At 41.8% G+C, this 16,406-nt stretch overlaps 1 protein-coding gene across 5 annotated transcripts in view; it reads right to left on the bottom strand.

The window, feature by feature from the left end:
• Positions 1–16,406, bottom strand: part of ATP11A (ATPase phospholipid transporting 11A) — a 241,958-nt gene that overhangs the window by 75,788 nt on the left and 149,764 nt on the right. For 4 of the 5 annotated variants that reach the window (XM_075336655.1, XM_075336656.1, XM_075336657.1 and 1 more), the window contains exons 6-11: positions 14,732–14,860; positions 10,383–10,486; positions 8,346–8,396; positions 8,107–8,171; positions 6,627–6,708; positions 3,946–4,096 (exon numbers count right to left, since the gene is read on the bottom strand). In XM_075336655.1, the coding sequence (XP_075192770.1) occupies positions 3,946–4,096; positions 6,627–6,708; positions 8,107–8,171; positions 8,346–8,396; positions 10,383–10,486; positions 14,732–14,860 (582 nt within the window). Of the gene's footprint in view, positions 1–3,945; positions 4,097–6,626; positions 6,709–8,106; positions 8,172–8,345; positions 8,397–10,382; positions 10,487–14,731; positions 14,861–16,406 lie in introns of those variants that run through there. The other variant, XM_075336659.1, reaches the window with a different exon arrangement.

Consider the following 16,406-nt stretch of genomic DNA (forward strand, 5'->3'; position numbering starts at 1 on the left):
ATGTTAACGCGAGTCCATTGCAAATGCATTGAAATGAAAACGCATTTGCACTGGATCCGTACTTCCGCTAAAATAACGTTTTCAACGGATGTTAAAAAGACGTAGTGTGAAACCAGCCTTATATATATAATTGTATTTCTGAACATGTTTTTGTAAACAGCTAAAATAACAAAACTTGTGTCACTGTCCAAATATTTCTGGACCTAACTGTATCTCCTCCCCATACCACCTAATTCTATTGTCTCCTCCCCATGCCTGCTCCTACTGTCTCCTTTCCATACCCGCTCCTACTGTCTCCTCCCCATACCCGCTCCTACTGTCTCCTCCCCATACCTGCTCCTACTGTCTTCTCCCCATATCACCGTCTGCTACTGTTTCCTCCCCATAGGTCCTCCTACCCTCCACCCCATACCTTCTCCTGTTTCCTCCCCAACACCTTCTTCTACTATAGACTCCATCCTCTATACGTTATAGATTGTAACTAAAGATGGGTGAATCCGCAGATGTTTTGGTTCTGCAGGTCCAGGTGGACCTAAAAATACAGCTCAGGACCGGGCTTGAACCTGAACATCTGCCACGAAACTGAACCCCATACATTGTGCTGTAAAAAGATGGTAGAAAGGGCTAGGGGGATTAGAGTAGGAGTATTATATTTACAGAGTCTCCTACATGGCTGTAACACTACTTCAGGGTCCACTCATTACCTCTCATACATATTCACTGCTTCCTCCACCCACCGGCAATCCTGACATCTGTGATTGGTTGTAGTCAGACTGTGCCCCAACTATGTGAGAGCGTCTGATTGGTTGGAATCACATATGCTGTCTGCATCACAGTGGTATAAAAATAAATAAACTGGCGTAGGGTCCCCCCATATTGGGATACCAAGCGCAAAGACAGCATACAACTACAAGCTGCAGCCTCAGACGGGTGCTTATCTTGGCTGTGTATCAAAATAAGAGTGACCCTATGCGACTTTGTTTTTTTAATTATTTAAATAAATAATTTTAAAACACAGCATGCGGTCCCCCCCAGTCTTAATAACCAGCCATGATAAAGCCAACAGCTGGGTCTGGTATTCTCAGGCTGGAGAGGCCCATGATTATTGGCCCCCAACCTAAAGATAGCAGCCTGCAGCCACCCAGAATTGAATCCATTAGATGTGACAATCCTGGCACTTTCCCAAGCTCATCCCAATTGCCCTGGTGCAGTGGAAAATGGGGTAATATAGGAGGTTAATCACAGCTCACAGCTGCTACTAAGCACTAGCTAAGTATTGGGAGGTGATTATGAGAAAGTGTCTTTTCTAAACTTTAGAGCAGCAACTCTTAATAGTTTGGCAAAATTGTGTGTACAGGGCTCAAAATTGTGTGTCCTACAGCTCAGTTAGTTCTGTACAGTGTAACAGCAACAGTAAGGGATGATATCATAAACACTCTCTCCCCCAGAAGCAGATCTGCATTAATACTTTGAAATCAATAATGAACTTTGAAATCAGTAATAAACTAATAAGCATTAGGTTCCCACTAGTGAGGGCTGCATGTAGTAAGAAATCTAACTGCTATAAAGATATAATTGGGAAAATAATTATGATATACTGCCGATTTTGCAAGTTTTCCCACCTACAAAGAATGGAGAGATGTTTAATTTTTATTGTAGTTACACTTCTACTGTGACACAAAAAAAAATCCAGAAAATGACATTTAAAAATCATACAAGGTGTATTTTATTGCATGAATAAGTATTTGATACAATAGATAAACAGAACGTTATATTTGATACAGAAACCTTTGTTTGCAATTACAGAGGTCAGACGTTTCCTGTAGTTTTTGACCAAGTTTGCGCACACACACACACGTACACGTGCACACACACACACGTACACGTGCACACACACGTACACGTACACACACACACACATACACATATATAGAGATTTTGGACCTCTCCCCCATACACATCTTCTCCACATCATTCAGGTTTCAAAACCTTTTACTGGCAGTATTGAGTTTCATTTCCATCCAAAGATTTTCTATTGGTTTCACGCCTGGAGACTGGCTAGGCCACTCCAGGACCTTGAAATGCTTCTTACGGCGTCACGCCTTTGTTGCCCTGGCTGTTTGTTTTGGGCCATTGTCAAGCTAGAAGACCCAGCCACGACCCACCTTCAATGCTCCTACTGTAGGAAGGAGGTTGTTGGCCAAATTCTCGTCATACATGACCCCACCCATCCTCCCTTCAATACGGTACAGTCATCCTGTCCCCTTGCAGAAAAGCAACCCAAATTATGATGTTTCTAACCCCCATGCTTCACTGTTGGGACGGTTTTTTTGGGGTTGTACTGATCCTTCTTCCTCCAAAGAAAGTGAGTGGATCCGATACCAAACAGTTGCATTGTGGTCTCATTTAACCACATGATCTTCTCCCATGCCTCCTCTGGATCAGATCATCCAGATAGTCATTGGTAAACTTCAAATAGGCCTGGACATGTGCTGGCGTGAGCAGGGGGACCTTGCATGCCCTGCAGGATTTTAATCCATTACGGCATAGTGTGTTACGAATGGTAATCTTTGAATCATTGAGACTGTGGTCCCAGCTCTCTTTAGGTCATTAACCAGGTACTCCCTTGTAGTACTGAGCTGATTCCTAACTTTTCTCTGAGTCATCTTTACCCCATGAAGCGAGATCTTGCATAAAGCCCCAGACTGAATAAGACTGACAGTCATCTTGTGTTTCTTCCATTTTCTAATAATTGCGCCAACAGTTGTTGCCTTCTCACCAAGCTGCCTGCCTATTGTCCTGTAGCCCATCCCAGCCTAGTGCAGGTCTACAATTATGTCCCTGGTGTCTTTAGACAGCTCTTTGGTCTTCTCCATGGTGGGGAGAGGTTGGAGTGTGATTGATTTAGTGTGTAGACAGGTGCCTTTTATACAGGTAATGGGTTCAAACAGGTGCAATTAATACAGGTAATAAGTGCAGAGTAAGAACTTCTTAAAGAAAAAAAAAATAACAGTCTGTGAGAGGCAGAATTCTTGCTGATTGGTAGGAGATCTAATACTTATTTCATGCAATAAATTAATTATTTAAAAATCATACAAATGTGATTTTCTGGAATTTTTTTTTCTATCTGTCACAGTTGATGTGTACCTATGATAAAAATTACAGACCTCTCTATTCTTTGTAGGTGGGGGAAAACGTGCAAAATTGACAATCAAATACTTATTTTCTCCACTGTATATATTATAAGATTTATTAGCACATAGTACTGGATATGAAATGAACATTTTTGGTTCTGAGCTTTTTGCTCCATGATTTCGGTGTCATACTTTTTTTTAGCTTTTTAGAAATCAGTGCACAGGATACTCTTTACTAATGCATCCAGCCACCAGATCAATGGGCACTTATCTGCAGAAATTGCAGCTGATCAGTTGTTAGAGATATCGGCACATCATGAGCACCAGCACAATACTTCTACAGCCCCAAAATGTATCCCGCAATAATGCAGATCAATAACACTTAGATGTGGCACTTACAGTTACAGTAAATACTGGGCCATATGACATTCCAAACCTTAGCATACAAGTCAATGGAACGATCAATCCTCCAACAATGCAATAGAAGATCTACAAGCTAGTACTGTTCTTATAGGCCAATAAGCATAAAATATTAATTACACTGTTATGATCTCTTTTTTGCTATAAAGTGCATGAAGAACTTCACAGATCATCGAGTGCACTCTGCTGAATAGGAGAAACTTATAATGGACACGCAGAATGTTTATCTGTATAGTGTAGGAAGCCACCTGTGTCCTTACTGCAAAATGCAACGGAGAAGATATTTCTGCTTACCTATCTATGCAGGATGAAAGTAGTATAGTAAGCAGGCATTATAAGATTTCCACGTTGGTTACATCTAAAATATGGAAAAATTCATCGTGATCATTACCAGATTCCTTTGTCTTTCGGAGTCTGTCTTTTGGTTGTACCAGGGCTCATCACGGGAAGCTTCGCTCTGCCACACATACTTTAGAACAGTGTTTATTAAGGCTTTGCTGATCAGAATGCACAGATACACAATGAGAAACGCATTCATTGACCTAGAAGAAATATGGATTAATTTATTTGTAGAATGACATCAACATTTACTTTTAAATAGACATACATTAGCAGTCAATTACAATTAGCAACATGGTAATCGGTCACTAAGAGCAACCCTACTGAGCCGTCTATATGGGCATTAGAAGGTTGAATAAAATGATACTTTGATATCTGTGATCCGATGTCTTATTCAAGAGAAATCCACATTTTTCTTATATGTACAGTCAGGGCCAGAAATATTTGGACAGTGACACAAGTTTTGTTATTTTAGCTGTTTACAAAAACATGTTCAGAAATACAATTATATATATAATATGGGCTGAAAGTGCACACTCCCAGCTGCAATATGAGAGTTTTCACATCCAAATCGGAGAAAGGGTTTAGGAATCATAGCTCTGTAATGCATAGCCTCCTCTTTTTCAAGGGACCAAAAGTAATTGGACAAGGGACTCTAAGGGCTGCAATTAACTCTGAAGGCGTCTCCCTCGTTAACCTGTAATCAATGAAGTAGTTAAAAGGTCTGGGGTTGATTACAGGTGTGTGGTTTTGCATTTGGAAGCTGTTGCTGTGACCAGACAACATGCGGTCTAAGGAACTCTCAATTGAGGTGAAGCAGAACATCCTGAGGCTGAAAAAAAGAAAAAATCCATCAGAGAGATAGCAGACATGCTTGGAGTAGCAAAATCAACAGTCGGGTACATTCTGAGAAAAAAGGAATTGACTGGTGAGCTTGGGAACTCAAAAAGGCCTGGGCGTCCACGGATGACAACAGTGGTGGATGATCGCCGCATACTTTCTTTGGTGAAGAAGAACCCGTTCACAACATCAACTGAAGTCCAGAACACTCTCAGTGAAGTAGGTGTATCTGTCTCTAAGTCAACAGTAAAGAGAAGACTCCATGAAAGTAAATACAAAGGGTTCACATCTAGATGCAAACCATTCATCAATTCCAAAAATAGACAGGCCAGAGTTAAATTTGCTGAAAAACACCTCATGAAGCCAGCTCAGTTCTGGAAAAGTATTCTATGGACAGATGAGACAAAGATCAACCTGTACCAGAATGATGGGAAGAAAAAAGTTTGGAGAAGAAAGGGAACGGCACATGATCCAAGGCACACCACATCCTCTGTAAAACATGGTGGAGGCAACGTGATGGCATGGGCATGCATGGCTTTCAATGGCACTGGGCCACTTGTGTTTATTGATGACATAACAACAGACAAGAGTAGCCGGATGAATTCTGAAGTGTACAGGGATATACTTTCAGCCCAGATTCAGCCAAATGCCGCAAAGTTGATCGGACGGCGCTTCATAGTACAGATGGACAATGACCCCAAGCATACAGCCAAAGCTACCCAGGAGTTCATGAGTGCAAAAAAGTGGAACATTCTGCAATGGCCAAGTCAATCACCAGATCTTAACCCAATTGAGCATGCATTTCACTTGCTCAAATCCAGACTTAAGACGGAAAGACCCACAAACAAGCATGACCTGAAGGCTGCGGCTGTAAAGGCCTGGCAAAGCATTAAGGAGGACACCCAGCGTTTGGTGATGTCCATGGGTTCCAGACTTAAGGCAGTGATTGCCTCCAAAGGATTCACAAGAAAATATTGAAAATAAAAATATTTTGTTTGGGTTTGGTTTATTTGTCCAATTTCTTTTGACCTCCTAAAATGTGGAGTGTTTGTAAAGAAATGTGTACAATTCCTACAATTTCTATCAGATATTTTTGTTCAAACCTTCAAATTAAACGTTACAATCTGCACTTGAATTCTGTTGTAGAGGTTTCATTTCAAATCCAATGTGGTGGCATGCAGAGCCCAACTCGCGAACATTGTGTCACTGTCCAAATATTTCTGGACCTAACTGTATATGAGCTGTTCTATGTGATGGGCCGGGCACAGATCTCCCTGAGAATTGACCTCCATAGATTATTAAAAATGGAAGGTGGCGTTACCAGTGTGATGTGTGATCATTGACACTTTGCTCTCCTGATCTATATGTCTCACACTGATAACTCCCCCTTGCTTCTAAAATAAGCTCCAAAGGCAGATTCTCAGGGACTCCAACCAATTCTATGAATAAGGGCCCCAAACTCGCCTGTATGAATGAAGTGAATATGTGATAAATGTATATAGTGGAAAAACCTGTTGAACTATCAAAATCTATAAAGGCTTAAATGCTTTCTCCAACATCATCACTCAATCAGTGGCTGCAGTGGACACATGCCAACCACATGTACATAATGACTGACGGTATCGGTGAGGGCTCACAGCTTATTACATTGGCAACTGTTTTTAAAACCTTGGGATAGATTGGATAGCCCCATTATATTAATATTAATTTTTAAGTTTTCTGAATGTGCTGCCTATGAATATTGGCATATCTTAATATGTTGCTAATAAAATGTATGGGACTTAATAACCAGAAAAGTAACTCAAGGAAGGGTACAACTACATTTAATGATGTCATCCTACAATAAATTGTCACATGCAGCTGCCCTAGAAATAATGGGTAAGAACATTTTACTTTTCAACTGCAGATCTTTTTTGGGACTTTGACTGGTAATTCAATGCCATCTTGGTTTCCATCCCCGTATATATAGCAACACCTAGAATTAAAAAAAAGTGAAAATTGAGATTGAAACTTGCAGGCAGTAAAGACGAAGATCTACTCATTAACACATAACAGAATGGGCAGCTGAACTAGTCACTGGTTACCCGCTTACACTAAGCACTGGTTGGATAATTGTACATGTATCATCAGATCCTCGTCCACCTTTAATGATCTATTCAGTCACTCAACACCTTTATTTTATTGGCCTCTTGCCAAAATGCAAAGAACAGTAATGTGTAATATCTTACTTTCCAAAACTTGCTGTCAAACAACTATCAAAAGTCATTTGTTTTATATTTTATAATCAATGTCCAGTATTGCCATTAGTTCATTTTTGTTAGTTTTTTTTTTAGATAGTTTGCAGATATAAAGCTTCAAATCCCCTGCACAGAAACAGAGATGAAACTAAACTTGCCAACAGGGGGAGCTAAAGAGCTTATTGCATACTCATAATACACTGAGCTGAATGATAACATTGTATGCATTAAGCTCCTAAGTCACTTATTTAGTCTATTTTGTACTTATTGTGACTGTTGTAAATCAATTTGGTTTGTTGGGACTTATTGCCTGTATTCAATAAGTGATCGGAGGAAATTGTGTATCTGGGGAGTGTGACAGTTCACTCACTGAATGTGATGGGGTTTACTCACTTGGGTTGTGATGCAAGGTAGACACATGAACACTTTCAATTTAAAATGTGCAGGTTTATTTAACACATCATAAACCGGCACAAAATAAAGAATAGAGGAGCCTTCCTTCAGCTGTTCGGGAACATAAATACATGGTATACAGTCCGTTTACCTAACTCGCGGTACATGCACTCAGGTTTGGATACACTACTTCACAGTAGTATCCCAATGGCCCCAGCCAGTATAAATCACCTCTCTGTGGCTTCATTTACACAGCCTCCTGCCTCCGGTGAGGACGCACACCACTGAATGAGGCATAGCAGCCCTCATACCCTGACCCAATGCCATCAAACAATCTCCAACTTAACAGATGGGACACACCCATGGGAGGAGGTATGTGGATAGCTAGACCTGCCCATCTCTCCAGCTATCCGTACAACGTGGTCCTGACATGCCCTATCCAGACTTGTGGCATTACAAGTACCAGAATGGACATCCAGGTTTACACCACTTCTGTGATACAAACCGACCACCTTGTTACAAGTGGATGGAGTGCACAATTAAATAAAAGAAATAGAACAACACCCGGCAGTCTTAATTCCATCAAGTGCTGAGGATATGTCATACACTTTAAAATCACCAAGAAAACAATCTTTTAATTTATCACCCATGTCCTTTATAGTCATCACTGCTGGTTTAATGGGCTAGACCCACAAATTAATGAGATTCTGCGGAGAAGGAATATAGTCTACGTATTTTCTTACCAAATATTCTTTCAGTGTTCTTTAGCGTAGCACCACGGAGTAACAGATTTTCTGATCCTAGAGGTCTAATAAAAAAATAAAAAAAAAATAAAATACATTTTTGTATATATTTAATAATATATAGTATGGATGTTAGAAAAATAATGAATAATGAAGAAGCAATATTTTAAATAGTAATGAAGAAAAAGTTTGCTATAGAATGGGAAGAAACAAGCATGATAGAAAATATATGAACTAACCTGGCGTTGGGGTCCTCTGTTTTGCTATAAATATTGATCCGACCAACAAACCTACACAATGTAAACACCAAGTAAAACATGTCAGCAAAGCAATAAAAATGTAATAATTTGACATATTAACAGTCGTCTATGATTGCAGTTTTGTAAAACATGCACAGTTACAGATTCTCATGGCAGACTTGTGTTACTACTGTTAGGGATGGGACGTAGATGTTGTGGTGGTCAATCATGCAGCCAGGTTAATAGTGACACCATGATGTATACAAAATGTATCTTTACCAGTGGCGTACATTGAAGTTTGCATGCCCCAAAGAAAAATCAGGGCCCCCAACTATAATAACAGGTGTATTATAATAATATTCTTTTCATATAGGACAAAGGGACCTTTTGGGCCCCGTAGACTCCTTTGCCTTGGTGCAATTGCAACTCCTACACCTTCTATAATTACACCCTTTACCATTTTCGCAATTCTGGGAGCTGGAAGGTGTGAGTATGTTAAGGCCTCTTTCACACGTACGTGCCTCCGGTACGTGTTTGGCAGTTTTCTCACGTACCAGAGACACGTACACACGTAGACCTATGTATTCCTTTGGTTTTGGACACACGTAAGTATTTTCGCACGGAACGTGTGTCCGTTCCGTACTTATGTGTGTCCGTGTGTTTCTCACGCCGACATGTCAGTTTTATCTCCGGCATCACGGGTGTCACACAGAACGCAATCGGGTCACACGTAACACACACACGGACCACACGGATGTGTTCTATGTGACACGCACTGGAGAAAAGACATGTCTGCGAGAAAAAAACCCCCAAAACATTACTCACCTTCTCCTGCCCTCCTGTCTCTGCCGCTGCTGTCACTTGCTGCCGACCGCCGCTCATTATGCTAATTGAATATTCACTTCACTGCGGCCGGAAGCAGCAGCAGCGGGGAGGCGGCAGGACCGGAGACCGAAGATCAGCACCACGGACAGCGACGCCAAGGACAGGTGAATAGAAAGTTCCTGTTCTCCGTGTGTTATCACGGATAACACACGGAATAACACACGTAGGCCATACACACAGCACACCGAGGGCAATACGCACCTTTGACACATCCGTGAAACACGTGCATGATTTTCACGGACGTGTAAAAGAGGCCTAAAGGGAACCTGTCACCAGAATTTTCCCTGATAAACTGCAGCCAGCACCAGTAAGACCTTATATACTGCATTCTAGAATACTGTATATAAGAGCCCAGGTCACTCTGTGGAATGTAAAAAAGACCTTTATTATACTCACCTATGGGGTGATTCGGTCCGATGGGCGACACTGCTCTAGAGTCCAGTGCCTCCTCTCTTCCTTCCATTGACGTCCTACTTCCCAGCTCCATGTGGATGATGCATTCTTTCTCATCCACACAGAGGTCTCAATGGCACACCTGCACATGTGCACTTTGATTTGCCATGCTGAGGGCAGAGCAAAGTACTGTAATGCACAGGCACGAGGAAAGGTCAAAGACCATCTGCGCAATGCCACTACAATCCTTTGATCTGCCCTCAGCAAGGCAGGTTAAAGTGTGCTTGCGCAGGAGCGCAATGGCGACTAGTGTGGATGACATGGGACACGTCATCCACACCGTGCTGAGATGTAGGACAGCGATGGACGGAAGAGAGGAGGCGCCGGACCTGAGAGCAGTGACGGCCATTGGACCCGATCGCCGCATAGGTAAGTAGTATAATAAATGTGTTTTTTACATTCTACAGATCAACTTGGGCTCTTCTATACAGTATTCTAGAATGTTGTATACAAGCGCTTACTGGTGGTGGGTGTAGCTTATAAGGGAAAACCCTGGTGACAGGTTCCCTTTAATCACAAGAATTATTGAATTGTGACCCCCATTGGTAACTTACAAATAATCTTATTTAATGCCATACATTTTTCTCTTTTCCCTTGCATATTTTCATTTTTTCCACCCTTCCTAAATACGATTTCAGTTATTGCTCCCCATTTAGGTCCATGTTACAATGATTCGGTGATGTTCGTTGGCACGCTTACTTGTAAAGATCGGGCTGAGGTTGTTCACACTCTATGGTAGCATGCAGCGTGTCCATTTCTTGTTCATTGTGAAATGCTTTTGTGTCTTGAACAGAAAAATAGGTCTAGTTCGGGGAACACAAATATATACAATATATATGTATGCAAAGAAGTGCGTTGCCGACTATTAACTACAGTAACATCACATACAATACAGAAGAAGAAATCGGCAGAAAACAGTAGACTTCATCTCTCAGATATTGCACAGCTTGGTACCCTCTGGGACTGGCCTAGTGTAATGAGTTGTCTGTCAGCATAGTTTATACCACAAGACAGTTGTCTATTGCTGCACCTGTTTTTAGGATTAATGTGGGACTAGTACAGCATAAGCATTTAAAATGGAAAATATCTAGACTAAATCAAAGGGGTTGTCTGGGAAGCACTTCACTTTTCTTGCCCCAAATAAATCTTATGAAATGAAGTTGTCTGTAGGAAATAACTCTTGTAGGAAATGAGAGGATGACTAAAAATACTGGAATTGTTCTATTCTCTGTATATATTTCACATTTTATGGCGTACATTATGGTTAGTTTTTATTTTATGACAACTGTGAGGCAACCAAGGTGGACTGTATTGTCACCCAAATATCCTGAACTAGAATTAAACACAGACATACTTAAGATGTACAGTACAGACCAAAAGTTTGGACACCCCTTCTCATTCAAAGAGTTTTATTTATTTCAGGACTCTGAAAATTGTAGATTCACATTGAAGGCATCAAAACTATAAATTAACACATGTGGAATGAAATACTTAACAAAAAAGTATGAAACAACTGAAAATGTGTCTTATATTCTAGGTTCTTCAAAGTAGCCACCTTTTGCTTTGATTACTGCTTTGTACACTCTTGGCATTCTCTTGATGAGCTTCAAGAGGTAGTCACCGAAAATGGTTTTCACTTCATAGGTGTGTCCTGTCAGGTTTAATAAGTGGAATTTCTTGCCTTATAAATGGGGTTGGGACCATTTAATTAATTCATAGTTTTGATGCCTTCAATGTGAATCTACAATTTTTAGAGTCATGAAAATAAACAAAACTCTTTGAATGAGAAGGTGTGTCCAAACTTTTGGTCTGTACTGTATATGGGAATATCATAAGTTTTAAAGCGGTTTTCCGGGACAAAACAATTGAGAACCTGTCTGTAAGATAGGTCTTTAATATAAAATCGGTTAGGGACTTTTACTCTCTGCCTCCATCAAGCAGCTGAAATCTGCCCCGATAGTGCCCTGTATATTGTATTGTGGCTGCTAGTGCCAAGAAAAGCACCTTATCCTATTCAGGTGAACAGGATATTGTCACACAGAGTTTTGCACAAACTTCAACCACTGTCATGGTAGCATCAGGCTCTGTTCAGTTTACAGATTCTGACACTCCGCCTGATGGTTTCTCTGGTGTCTGGGATCAATACAGGCAGACTCGGGCCTGTATTGACCTGCTCTATACTGATTTATAGGCAGGCTAGCAAGAGTGAATCTCTGATGGTCTGCTTGTGCCTTTGAACACATGTTGTGGTGAGGCCTATCACATCTGCTCCCCTGCGATTTATGCTGGTTGAAAACTTCTACCAATTCCAACTATAGTTTGTCTTAGTTGGTCTGTGAGGAGTGGTGTCCCAGACTCTCCGGGGAAAGTTATGCTAATTGCTAGTTGTGGTTGTGGGGCTGGGCTGGTCAGAAGCAGGGCCAGGAAGGAGACTCAGGCCTCTCCACCATCATAAGTATCCCTACGTTTAGGGACAGCATAAGCTACCCTAGCCTAAAGCTGGGTTCACACATAGCGACAACGACATCGCTGTTACGTCACTATTTTCTGTGACGTAACAGCGACCTTGTAAGTCGCTGTTATGATCGCTGCTTAGCTGTCAAACACAGCGACGCAGCAGCGATCATAACGTCGCTACATGTGCAGAGAGCAGGGAGTCGCGCACACTGCTTAGCGCTGGCTCCTTGCTCTCCTAGCTACAGTACACATCGGGTTAATTAACCCGATGTGTACTGCAGCTACATGTCACAGTGCAGAGAGCAGGGAGCCGCGCACACTGCTTAGCGCTGGCTCCTTGCTCTCCTAGCTACAGTAAACATCGGGTTAATTAACCCGATGTGTACTGCAGCTACATGTCACAGTGCAGAGAGCAGGGAGCCACGCACACTGCTTAGCGCTGGCTCCTTGCTCTCCTAGCTACAGTACACATCGGGTTAATTAACCCGATGTGTACTGCAGCTACATGTCACAGTGCAGAGAGCAGGGAGCCGCGCACACTGCTTAGCGCTGGCTCCTTGCTCTCCTAGCTACAGTACACATCGGGTTAATTAACCCGATGTGTACTGCAGCTACATGTGCACAGAGCAGGAGCCGGCACCAGCAGCAAGAGCGGCGGAGGCTGGTAACGAAGGTAAATATCGGGTAACCAGGGAAAAGTCTTCCCTTGGTTACCCGATGTTTACAGTGGTTACAGCTTTCCGCAGCTGCCAGACGCCGGCTCCTGCTCCCTGCTCGCTTCGTTTCGTCGCTCTCTCGCTGTCACACACAGCGATGTGTGCTTCACAGCGGGAGAGCGACGACGAAAAAATGAAGCAGGACATTCAGCAACGAGCAACAACCTCACAGCAGGGGCCAGCTCGTTGCTGGATGTCACACACAGCGACAGCGACGGGACGTCACTGCAACGTCACAGAAAATGGTGACGTAGCAGTGACGTCGTTGTCGTCGTCGCTGTGTGTGACACCACCTTAAGGGACAGTTTAGGAGCCCCGGTTCACCGCTATCCCATAGTCATCATGACAGATAACGTGCAGTGCACAGTATCATCCACTAAACAATGTATGGGGCTACTGTGTTATAAAATGCACATTGCTTATATCCAGCAACTAGCAGTGCAGGTGTCAGCTAATTGTAAGCTTCCAACAGATAGCTTATCAATTGTTTAGCCCTGGGCAACCCCTTTAAAAGGTTGCAGTCTTGCTGGTCACATATAATCATTGATGGGCAGCAATGACAAAAGCCAATGTACCTATGATATAAAACGACCTTTCAAAAATTTAAATGCAAGTCCTCAATAAAAAAGTCATCATATATTTTTATTTTGTGAGAAAATCATCATTTTAATATTGCCAATAGTAATAGTAGTGTACTTTTACATTATTTAGCACTTTGCTCTAATACATTATGGCCCAGATTCATCATTTGCATTTTTACCTGCCTGTTGTGCCCAGCACTGATCTCTGCCGGGACAGAGCAGTCACAGGCCACTCCTGTGGCTATTTAGTGGCTTCCGCTGATGTCACATCGACAGCAGCAGCTCCTCTTCCACTCTGCTCTGTTGAAGAGGCGTGACTCCAAATGTCAATGTCATACTGATTGACAGCCGGCTCCACGCTACCTAACTCACACCTAGTCGACAGTGCGACAGATTCTCTTCCAATTTGCTCTATTGACAGGGTGTGACTCCCAATATCATACTGATTGACAGGCAGCTTCCCACTGCCTAACTCACAGCCCTGTCGACACAGCTGCCCGGAAGAGGAAGAGCTGCTTTGCTAACATGAGCAGCTGAATCACCAAGGCTAATGTTCACACACTGCATCTTTTCTTAACCACAGAGAACCAGCATTTTTGGCCCCAAAAAACACACCCGCAACAAAAACGCATAAAAAAAGTATGCGTTTTTGCCATGCTTTTACTGCAATTTGCCCAATGAGGTTTTTTTTTTTTAAGTCAAACCTATTGACTGGAAGGGCTCAAAAACGCAAAAAGAAATGACATGCTGCATCTTCAAAAACGCAGCGAAGATGCAGCCAACAAAAGATGCACTGGGTAGACCGCAAAATAGAAATCTCAGACTTTGCTGGGGGAAGGAAATGCATGCATTTTGGTGCATCTTTGTGACCTCAAAACGCATCAAAAGCGCAGTAAAAGATGCAGTGTGTGAACATAGTCCATTAACAGGAGCAGTTAGTGACTGCTCTGAGCCAGTGCTGGGTACAACAGGCAGGTTTTTTTTACCATGTGTCTAAAAAACTATCAAATAGTTCAGGACAAGGTCTTTAACCACTTTTCCCTCAAAAAGTAAAAAGTATTTCAAAATACGCAAAAGATGCAACTTTTTGAAAAACAAATAAAACTACACCAGAGCTGCACTAAATTTGGTGACATTTTACAAAATCCCAATTGATAAATCCGTCAAAAACATCTGGAATCAAACTCTGTCCACAAAGCAGAAAAAAAAAATGTGTAAACAGAATAAGGAATTGGGTGCACACAAAAAAAGTCACAAAACACAAAAAACAGACATAAAAGCAATGTGTGCTTACTTTGTGACTGGACTCTCCATCCAAACTAGCTGTTGTAACAAAACATGTGCCATCGTCTCTACTCGTGGACAGCAGTATCATGTCACATGGAAAAACTTCATCTTCTTTAACCAAAACAATGTCTCCAACCTGGAAAGAAGAATGTACAACACTTATTATATACAAGTGTGTGACATTGTTGTTTTTTTTTTTTGTTTGTTTTTTCCTTTTGCATTTTATCTTGCGGGGCAGATCAAAGTGCGCCTGCGCAGGACCTCACTGGCGGCTAGTGTAGATGACGTAGAACGCGTCATCCACACTAGCTTCAGAAGGAGGACGAAGATGGCTGAAAGAGGAGGCGCGGGACCCAGAGAACGGAGACGTCCATCCGACCTGTCTGCTACGCACTGACCGTTAGGTATTATACACATCGAGTGACAGGTTCATTTAAAAAGAAACATTGATTGAAGGATTACAGTATGTTAATGTGGCAACCATAGGTATGTTAAGGGGTTCTTTTAATGTTTTCAAGCAGAAGTGCACCATTCTCCACTTCCTGTTTTCCTGGTTGATGGATGGGTAACAGTTTATGCCAGCAGCATTGTTGCCCCTTTGGCATGAGAGCTGTGTGCTCTGATGCTCCTACACTCCCTCACAGAAGTTCTGTCGCTTATCCATTTATGTAAATAAAAGCTTATAACCTGATTTTAAATTCATCCATTGGTTTCATAAATTACTGTTTTGAAAGCTGAAACCCTTCCAAATTTGGTTTAGGTTATGAAAATATAGTTGCTGCAAAGCTGAAAAATTGATCATTTAATGAACACAGAAAGGTCAGATTTTCACAAGACAAAAGTTTTGTCGCCCACAGAAAGTAATGTGAAATTTAAACAAATAATTAACTTCTAATACAAAGATATGTTGCATAACATTGGTGAATTAAGTTGTGGTGCTATTAGAGCCATATTTAATATTTTGTGTGACTTCCATGAGCTTGAAGGACTGCATCCATGCGGTTTAACAATGATTCATACAATTTATTGATGAAGTCATCAAGAATAGCAAAGAATGCAGTCTTACATGCCTCCAAGAGTTCACCTAGATTCTTTGGTTTTGTCTTCCAAGCTTCCTCTTTCATTCTACCCCAAACATGCTGAATGATCTTCATGTCTGGTGACTGGGCTGGACAGTCCTTGAACACTTTGATCTTCTTTGCCAGGAAGAACTTTGTAGTAGAGATGGATGTATGAGATGGAGCACCATCCTGCTGCACAATTTGACCCCTTTTATGATTGCAAATGTAAGAGGCAGCTAATACTTCTTGATATTTTAGGATATTGATATTGCCTTCCACCTTGGAAATGTTTTGCACATCTTCATACTAAATGTAACCCCAGACCATGATCTTTCCACCACCAAACTTAATTGTTTTCTGGGTGTATTTTGGATCCATACGGGCTCCAGTAGGTCTCCTGCAGTGTTTGCAGCGGCTGTGGTGTAATTCAGCTGAAGAAGAGTCATCAGAGAAATCCACCTTCTGCCACTTTTCCAGTGTCCATCTGTTTAGCAGGCTGTGGGACTTGGCAAATACCACACGGATTTTTAATTGCCTTTTGTTTAGTGCTGGCTTCTGGGCACTGATTCGACCATGGAGCCCATTTCGAGACAGAATCCTACAAACTGTTCTAGTTGACAC

This window comes from Anomaloglossus baeobatrachus, chromosome 2, assembly GCF_048569485.1.
Source record: "Anomaloglossus baeobatrachus isolate aAnoBae1 chromosome 2, aAnoBae1.hap1, whole genome shotgun sequence".
Lineage (NCBI taxonomy): Eukaryota > Metazoa > Chordata > Amphibia > Anura > Aromobatidae > Anomaloglossus > Anomaloglossus baeobatrachus.